At 36.9% G+C, this 10,000-nt stretch overlaps 1 protein-coding gene across 3 annotated transcripts in view; it reads left to right on the top strand.

Annotated features, from left to right (window-relative positions):
• Nucleotides 1-10,000, top strand: part of LOC115222620 (glutaredoxin domain-containing cysteine-rich protein CG31559-like) — a 119,572-nt gene that overhangs the window by 98,069 nt on the left and 11,503 nt on the right. For all 3 annotated transcript variants that reach the window (XM_036511607.1, XM_036511606.1, XM_029792925.2), the window contains exon 3: nt 4,773-5,009. In XM_036511607.1, the coding sequence (XP_036367500.1) occupies nt 4,773-5,009 (237 nt within the window). The remainder of the gene's footprint in view (nt 1-4,772; nt 5,010-10,000) is intronic.

A 10,000-nucleotide genomic window follows, 5' to 3' on the forward strand; every position in this document is an offset into this window, starting at 1 on the left:
TAGTGGGTGATTTTTAGTGCCAGACGAGGCTGGCAAACGGCCACGATCGGATGCCAGCCTCATCTGGCACCTGTGCCGGTGGCACGTAAAAAAAAAAAAATATATATATACATACATACACACATATATACATACATACATATACAGACATACACATACACACACACACACATGCACACACATACGTGCATGTGCACATACACAAACACACACACAATGGGCCACTTTCAGTTTCCATCTACCAAATTACCAAATCTACATATATACATGCATACATACACATACACACATGCACGTACACACTAACACACATGCACATGCAATGGACCACTTTCAGTTTCCAAATTATGAAATTACCAAAATCCACACGCAAGGCTTTGCTCAACCCAGAGCTATAGTAGAAGTTACTCACCCAAAGAATGATGCCGTTCAGCACTGGGCACTGAACCCACCAAAACCACATGTTTGAAAAGCTAACCTCTTAACCACACAGCTGGACTTGTGCCCTCCACATCCATTTAGAAAATGTAATATTTTCAAATACTGATTGCTAGCCCTGTTTTTGAATTAAGAAACAAAAACGTTGTTTAGCATGAAATTAAAACATTGTCATAAAAAATTCAGTTGACACACTTCAAATGATTTGGAGGGTAAATAAGTGGATTAGCAGCTGTTGAAATAATAACATCATTATGGCTCACAATAGGATAGACTTATAAGCATGTCAAGTTTAATATCAAACTTATTTTTATCCATGAAAACATTGTGGGAATTATCAAGAAACAAGTTCAACAAGAAAAACTTGTTAAACTACACTAGAAGTTATCATATTTATCGACAATTATATTGTTATATCTAAACTTGTTTTGTATATATTTCTCCTTGTTAATAATTATGGTGACAGAAATATATATTTAATTAGCTTAGTAGGATTAATTTTTCAGAAGCATTCAGGGGATGATTTTTTTGTAGTTGTGATAGGTGCAGGCAAGGCTGTGTGGTAAGAAGCTTGCTTCTTACCATACAGCCCGCCAGGTGGCGAGCTGGCAGAAACATTAGCACACTGGGTGAAATGCTTAGTGGTATTTCATCTGCAGTTACGTTATGAGTTCAAATTCTGCCGAGGTCGACTTTGCCTTCCATCCTTTTGGGGTCGATAAATTAAGTACCAGTTATGCACTGGGGTCAATGTAATTTATTTAACCCCTTTGTCTGTCCTTGTTTGTCCCCTCTATGTTTAGCCCTTTGTGGGAAATAAGGAAATAAGAAGCTTGCATCCCAACCACATGGTTCCAGGTTCAGTCCCATTGTATGGCACGTTGGGCAAGTGTTTTCTATTATAGCCTCAGGCCAACCAAAGCCTTGTGAGTGAATTTAGTAGATGGAAACTGGAAGAATCCCATCATATATATAAATATATAGGGGGAAGTAAGAAGATAAAAAAGCAAAAATGCACATTGGATGCACGATGGATGTGTAATATCAGTACTCATACTCGACAGAGTGTAAGTACCTTGAGAGAAAAGCTGGACCTAAGAAGCATCAGACGTGGTGTGCAAGAGAGACGTTTGCGCTGGTATGGGCATGTGGTGAGAATGGATGAAGATAGTTGTGTGAAAAAGTGCCACACCCTAGCAGTTGAGGGAACCTGTGGAAGAGGTAGACCCAGGAAAACCTGGGACGAGGTGGTGAAGCACGACCTTCAAACTTTAGGTCTGACTGAGGAAATGACTAGAGACCGAGACCGATGGCACCTGTGCGGGTGGCACGTAAAAAGCACCCACTACACTCATAGAGTGGTTGGCGTTTGGAAGGGCATCCAGCCGTAGAAACACTGCCAGATCAGACTGGGCCTGATGCAGCCTTCTGGCTTCACAGATCCCAGTTGAACCATCCAACCCATGCTAGCATGGAAAGCGGACGCTAAATGATGATGATGAGGATGATGATATATATATACATAGCACTGGTTCTCGTCTGATCACCAAAGTAAAGCAACGTCGAGCTTAGTCAGTACTTAGATGGGTGACCACTTGGGAAACCTAGGTGCAGTAAGCATAGCACATTGTTTTTTGAATGGCGGTGCCCCAGCTTGGCCACAGCTCGTGAGCTGAAACCAGATAAAATATAAGATATAAAGATATATATATACATAGGTATTATATGAGGCTGACACACAGAAGAAATAAGCACTATGAACACATGGGAAATATATTCTTTCAAGTGCCTGGAAGATTCCGTTGAAGCAGTTGATATCTTCTGTTACTCAAGTCAGTGGTTGCCAAACAGAACAACATCGTTCCCCACCACATCCCACTCCCCCAAAATATAAATTCTGAGGTCACCCTCTCTGAATTAATTGTAGTGGTACTTGTATTTTAAAGACCACTCCAGCAGTCACAGTATTCTTGTGACGAGCTGTGACTGATGCAGTTATTATTAATTAGCCTTTAATACTTTAGCATTCAATGCCATATATGTAATGCTATTGATCCTGTTGTATCTTCTAAATTAGATTTACCCTCTCATCATCATCGTGTGGCTTCCTTGTCTCTTTTCTCTAAGTATTTTCATGGACATTGTTCAGCTGAGCTCTTTTCTCTGGTTTCTCCTTTAGGAACTTATCATCGATCAACATGACTTGCATCCAGTTCTCATCAGTATACTGTGCAACCTCCTAAGTGTTGCGAAGCAATTTACAGTACCAGTTTCTTCCCTCACACCTCTAAACTTTGGAATTCCCTTCCACAGTCTTGTTTTCCTCTTCAATATGACCTCCTGTCTTTTAAGTTTAATGTACATCATCACCTATTGTCTTCTGTCTGACATTCATTTTATTCTAGTAGCTTTTATGTTTTCTGTGGTCTAAGGACCTTGTAACCATTGAATGCTTCTAAAAAAAAAAAAAAAAGAAAGAAAAGAAAGATTTAAATTGGTCATATCTGGCCAAAATATTCTACTTGTTTCATCTCCAAGTTGTTGATATTTGGCCTCTAACAGCTACCCTATAATGTCATTCTCAAAATATAAAACCACATCATTGAAATCTGAAAGCTGCGAGATAGTGCATAACTGATTCAAAATAATGTAAATAAATAAACATTACATTTGACAGAATAATCTGAATGCTAAAAGGTTAAATACTTATATATTCATCACAAATATAAAATGTTTACACTGACAATGTTTTGTCATGTCTTGTCCTGTATTAAACATGCATTGAACTTGCAACTGCTGATGATGAACAACAGCAAGTATTGAACCACTGTGAAGAAACTTAGCCATGAATGTAAGCTTCCCATGCCTGTATCACTAAATAAATTTAGTCCTCTATTTGCAATGATATTCAGGGCTATTTCTTTTGTCATTTCATTGTTACATAAGTGGTTTGTTGATGCAGGAGGCGCAGGAGTGGCTGTGTGGTAAGTAGCTTGCTAACCAACCACATGGTTCCGGGTTCAGTCCCACTTCATGGCATCTTGGGCAAGTGTCTTCTGCTATAGCCCCGGGCTGACCAATGCCTTGTGAGTGGATTTGGTAGACAGAAACTGAAAGAAGCCTGTCGTATATATGTATGTATGCGTATGTGTTTGTGTGTCTGTGTTTGTACCCCTAGCATTGCTTGACAACTGATGCTGGTGTGTTTATGTCCCCGTTACTTAGCGGTTCGGCAAAAAGAGACCGATAGAATAAGTACTGGGCTTACAAAAAAAATAAGTCCCGGAGTCGAGTTGCTCGATTAAAGGTGGTGCTCCAGCATGGCCACAGTCAAATGACTGAAACAAGAAAAAGAGTAAAAGAGTAAAAGAGTATATTAGGGAATGCTGAAAAGTTCCTGGCTTTGAGGATATTGCAAATGGCATGGTGGGAGGCCCAACCTTCTGAGTTCTTTTAAAGGGCTTAGAAAAACTGAGGGAATGCTGCAGTAAGTGTATGAATGTGAGAAGGGAATTTGTTGGATAAAACCATAATTAACTGATCCTCCTGTATTTTCTTTTACCCAAAGCCAGGAACTTTTCAGCACCCCATCATATATGTGTGTGTGTGTGTGTGTGTGTGTATATATCTGCCACCGCCATGGGTATCACAACTACAATTCCATTTGATTTTTATTTTGATGTTGATGTACTTGACTCAATAGTTCTCCTCAAGCACAGAAGGTGAACCCATGATCCAAGGTAAGCACCGCAGGCCGTCTTGCAAACCAAGATGCTTTGAATGGGCTGGGGCTGGTTATGTGAAGCTAGTGTACATACACACACACACACATATATGAGTTAGTAAGAATGTATTTATATTTCAATATTCCTACAATTAACTTATTAATTCATAAGTTAGAGATGTCTGAAATTTAACTGATGTATTTTTGTTATTTCATAATTTTCTTTGTATTGAAATTTGTATTGAAAGGAAAATGTCATGTTTGAATACATCATCTAAAGAATATATATATATATATATATATATATATATATAATATATATCAACAATTGAGGGTAAAATTAATTAATCAATTTCACCAAGTGTTCAGTATGTAAAAGGACCATTTAAGGCGAATTCAAAATATTACATTATATAATTAGGGCTTAGTAAAATAAATTACTTTGCCACATACTGAACTTAGTAGAAATAGCAGCCAAAAAAAAATTTTTTTAGCCGTTTCTACTACTTAAAGAAAATTTCTCTCAGATAATGTTTACTCCAGACAGCTCATATATATATATATATCCTTTAGACATTACTCATCACTTTTCTCTGTGATTTCATTTCAGTGGAACTACCTTAAGTGTGAAAAGGGTAAAATCATTGTCTACATGACAAGCATGAGAGTTGTGAGACAAACATACGACCGCTGCCAGATTGTACAGAAAATTCTACAGACCCATTTAGTGAAATATGAAGAGAGAGATCTATTTATGAGCAGAGAAAATCAAAGAGAGCTACGTGAAAGACTTGGCAAGAGTGATGTAACAATTCCACAAGTCTTTGCTGATGGCCTAAATTTAGGGGTATGTATCCATTTCAACTTCTAGGAATTTTCCAAAATTGTTTTCCTTTTACTAATTTAAAGGGAGATGAAAAGAAACACAAAAGGTGTTAAGAAGAATATTTAATAATTTTTTGTTTTTAATTACTCTAATTAATATTATAATATCCATTTGATGTATAATTGATGTCCAATTAGCGAAAATAAGAGATGTCTGAGAGATTATGATGTTGGACTAATATTTGAATCACAGAATCAAATCTACAGACACTTATCTATAGATAAGAGCCTGTAGAGAAGATGTCTGCTTTTTCAGCTGACAAGTTAATGATTCATATTTCATCACTGAGGATAAAGAAAAACACTGAATACTTCTTACTCCAGTTAATTCATAGCACTAAAGTAGGTATATTCTGGTCGAAGTATTCTGATGGTATACTATAGAGGCACAGTTGTGGCTGTGTGTAGGAAGCTTGCTTCCAAACAATACGGTTCCAGGTTCAGTCCCACAGCTTGGCACCAAGTGTCTTCTACTACATCCTCAGGATGATCAAAGCCTTGTGAGTGGATTTGGTAGACGAAAACTGAAAGAATCCCATCAGAAGTTAGTTTTTGCATTTATTATATTAGGTATTTGTATATCTATATTTATATATAAGCGAGAAAGAAGCAACAAGAATGGATAAGTTTTTAGTACAATCGTTTCATACAAAGACAGGCTTTATTAAAAGTTGCAAAAATTGCAGCATATAAACGTGTCCCGTACTCATCAGCTAAAATACATGTGAGTTCTCTAGACATCTTAGTGGTTGAGGCTATACTCATGAAGTAATGTAGATAATTAAGTAACATAAACAGATTTCCAAAGTTCATTAAAGTTCTTTAAGGATGATGCACAGTCTTATCACAGATTTTTAAAAAAGTTTTAATAGCATCACAGAGAAGGTGACTTAATCCATAGTGTACATATGAATTTCCAGAGATATGAGGAGGGATTACATACTCACAGACGACAAATTTATCCATGGCTAATCACAATGAGGTGGGTATCAATTCCTGCTTATTAGCATTACAGAGAGGGTGAATTAATCCTTTGTATAGGTGCACAATTTCCAGTGGTGCAGATGTAAATTTCCAGAGAAATGAAGAGGAATTTCATATTCACAGACGATAAATTTATCAATGGTTGAACACAATGGGGTAGGTATCAATTCTTGCTATATGATTAGGTATTTGCCACATTAATCACATTACTGCTATGTTACTTAATTATCTACATTACTTCATGAGTATAGCCTCAACCACTAAGATGTCTAGAGAACTCACATGTATTTTAGCTGATGAGTACGGGACATGTTTATATGCTGCAATTTTTGCAACTTTTAATAAAGCCTGTCTTTGTATGAAACGATTGTACTAAAAACTTATCCATTCTTGTTGCTTCTTTCTCGCTTATAATCACCCCACATTACTGTATGGTTAAAACCGTATAGTTTTTTGGTGCATCTAAGTTAGGTACCATATTCAAGTAAATTCATTAAAATTGACTTGAATCTTTATTGCTTTTTTAATATATTTATATATATATATATATATATATGTATGTATGTATACATACACACATACATATATATATGTAGATCCACCAACATCAGCAAAACTGAGTTCTAGAAGTGCTGTGTGTCCCACCCACACTTAACAAGAAAACTTCTCACACACTCTACCACAACAAACCAAACTATGTCTCTACATCTCTTCTCTTCCTTCAATATTTCTGCTTCATGTACTCTGCTTTCCTCCTACTCCCCAATCCTGTCCTTTGGGCCCTGTGTCACTGTATCATTGCTTTCCACTAGCCGGCTGACCTGTGCATTCTACCCACATGCCCTGTCTCTCTCTATTATTGCTGTCTACTACCCTCCAACCTGTGTGTTCCACGCACGCATGCACGCACACACACACACACACACACACACACACACACACGTAACAAGAAAACTTTTCACTCACCCTACCCCAACAAACCAATCTACATCTCCACAACTCTTCTCTTTTTCTCACATTTCTTCCTTCATTCACTATGCCTAGCTCTCACTCCCCAATCCTGTCCTCACAGCCCTGTTCCTCTATATCGTCACTATCTGGTAGAGCCCCAACTCTATATATATACCCCACCCCATTTTTCACCACTCACTCCTCTCTCCACACTCTTTAATACCTACCACTTATATTATGGCATTTTGGACCTCAGAAATATGCCCTGGCACTTGCCACCACCTATATTTCTCTCTTCCTTTACTCAACCATCCCATTTATATCCTGATCCCTGTCCCTTTTAAGTGTGCCTGGCATTTTGCCACTATCTCTATCCTGCTGTCTCCCACTCTCTCTCCCTCCTTCTCCTGCACTTCCCTCAGGTTGAGTAACCATGTATTTCCTTTGCAGCCCACCTGTTTCTGCCACCATTCTCTCTCTCTCTCTCCCACTCCCATCCACCCCTGCTGGGTAATCTTGAAATTCTTCTACAGCAAGACACCTGTTTCTATCTCTCTGTCTCACTATAACCTTTCATAATCTGACAAAAGATCACCTCCTCCAATGCCCCTTCCCCTCTTGAAGGTTTTTTTTTTTTTATGTCTTGCAAGTACTTGTGGTGCCACTTAATGTCTTTATGTCTTGCAAGTACTTGCAGGTGCCGCTTAAAAGGATCCAGTCCACATTGTAAATTGGTTATTGTTCAGAAGGGCATTCAGCTGTAAAAACCATATTACAAATAATTGATGTTTAACCCTTTAGCATTTAAACCAGCCATATCTGGTCTAAATATTCTAAGTGTTTTATGTTCAAACCAGACAATACCAGTTTTTCACATCTGCCCTGTAATGTCAGTCTAAAAATAAACAATCACACTTTTAAAAGCTTAAAGCTACAAGATAATACATGATTATTTTTTTTTCTTCTTTTAATGTGAATAAATAAGCTTTACATTTGACAGAGTAATCTGAATGCTAAAAGGTTAAATAAAGTTAACAGACTTTCTGTATTTCTGAATGGATAGCATATGTACCTACCATGTTGTAAATACTTCTCTTTTTTTCTTTTTTTTAAGTCTCTTTCAAAAACAATATTTGTGGTTGTAGATAATTGAGATATTGTCTCCTGTTTTTTCATCCCTGCAGTTTGACATAATTAAAACATCTCACATTGTTAAAAGTATTAACTTTAGGTCATAAAATGACCTTCATAAATTTTTGAATTGACGTTAAGGCTATTTTAGAGAGGATGGGGTTCTACCAGTTCATTTGCATTCATAAAAGACAATATGAATATCAGAAATTAAAAAACACTTTTGTAATTTAAGGCTTATTGTTTCTTTTATAATACCAATTTTTTTCCACACCTATCAGTCTCAATAGAGGTAAGCAAATGATTCTTTCTCTTTATCACTAAGGCTGTTATATTACTTTATTAAAATTTGGTGGGCTTATTGCATTAAGTATGTAAGCACTAATCTAACTATTTGAATAGTTCTGGGTTATTTGTTTAAGTAAAGCTTAAAACCTTTGTGTTATCATTTGTGTTTGTGGTTATTGGTGCTGAGTAAACAGCACTTTCATACCTAGCCATAGCAAAAGTTTAAGTACAGATCATGAACATATAGTTCAGTCTTAGGCAAAGATAGGAGAAACTTTTTAGTTCGGGAGCAAAACGTGTTATATATTTCTCAGTGTACATAAGCTGCAGAATTGTTAGCACACCTGACAAAATGCTTTTTGTTTGTCTTTACATCCTGAGTTCAAATTCCACCAAGGTCAACTTGGTCTTTTATCCTTTCAGGGTCAATAAAATAAATAACATTTGAGCACCGAGATCGATGTAATTGACTTACCCACTCCCTCAAAATTGCTGGCCTTGTGCCAAAATTTGAAACCAATATTTCACAGTATACATCATCTATATTAAGAAAAATGATGAATCTTTAAGTTTCTTCAAATTCACAATTGTGTAACTTTTAATTAAATTACTATTTTGGTCTTAAGACTTAACATTTTTTTTTTCATATCAGTAGATCGTTTCAAATTTGAATGGGAAGGGCTTTTCATTCTTTGGTTTTGAATCATATTTCAGATTCCAGCATAGTTATTGATTTTTCTAGAGTTTCAGTGTCTCTGCGGCCAGGACTGTCACTCACATGTAGATCTCTATAGTAACAGCAAACATTGCTCCATCAACAAAACTAAGACAAGGCTTCCTAGGCATACATTCATATTCTTGTGAGATAACAGACCTCTCCAGTAGTTCAACATAGCTGCAGGACATGCTGTGTATGCTGTATGAGGAGAATTGGTTGCATAGCAACTAGAGCATGTTGAATTTGTAGCTCAGTCTGTTTACAGTTCATTAAATGTTCTACTAATGGCATCATTTGTAGGAAGTTTAGTGGAATCAGAGAATAAATGGTAACTGTATCTAGAACAATGGTTATTTATAAGGCAACGAGCTGGCAGAAACATTAGCACACCAGGCGAAATGCTTAACGGTATTTCATCTACCGCTACGTTCTGAGTTCAAATTCTGCCGAGGTTGACTTTGCCTTTCATCCTTTTAGGGTCGATTAAATAAGTACCAGTTACGCACTAGGGTTGATATAATCGACTTAATCCGTTTATCTGTCCTTGTTTGTCCTCTCTGTGTGTAGCCCCTTGTGGGTAGTAAAGAAATAGGTATTTCGTCTGTCTTTACGTTCTGAGTTCAAATTCTGCTGAGGTTGACTTTGCCTTTCATCATTTCGGGGTCAATAAATTAAGTACCAGTTGTACACTGGGATCAATGTAATCAACTTAATCCCTTTGTCTGTCCTTGTTTGTCCCCTCTATGTTTAGCCCCTTGTGGGCAATAAAGAAATTAGAACAATGGTTATTTAGTATTATTATTTAAAAATAATTGCCATCAATATTTTTCTAGTTGTCCTTTGCAAAGAGACTGACACATCAGAAAGATTGTTTGCTTGAA

Source organism: Octopus sinensis, linkage group LG20 (genome assembly GCF_006345805.1).
Source record: "Octopus sinensis linkage group LG20, ASM634580v1, whole genome shotgun sequence".
Classification (NCBI taxonomy): Eukaryota; Metazoa; Mollusca; class Cephalopoda; order Octopoda; family Octopodidae; genus Octopus; species Octopus sinensis.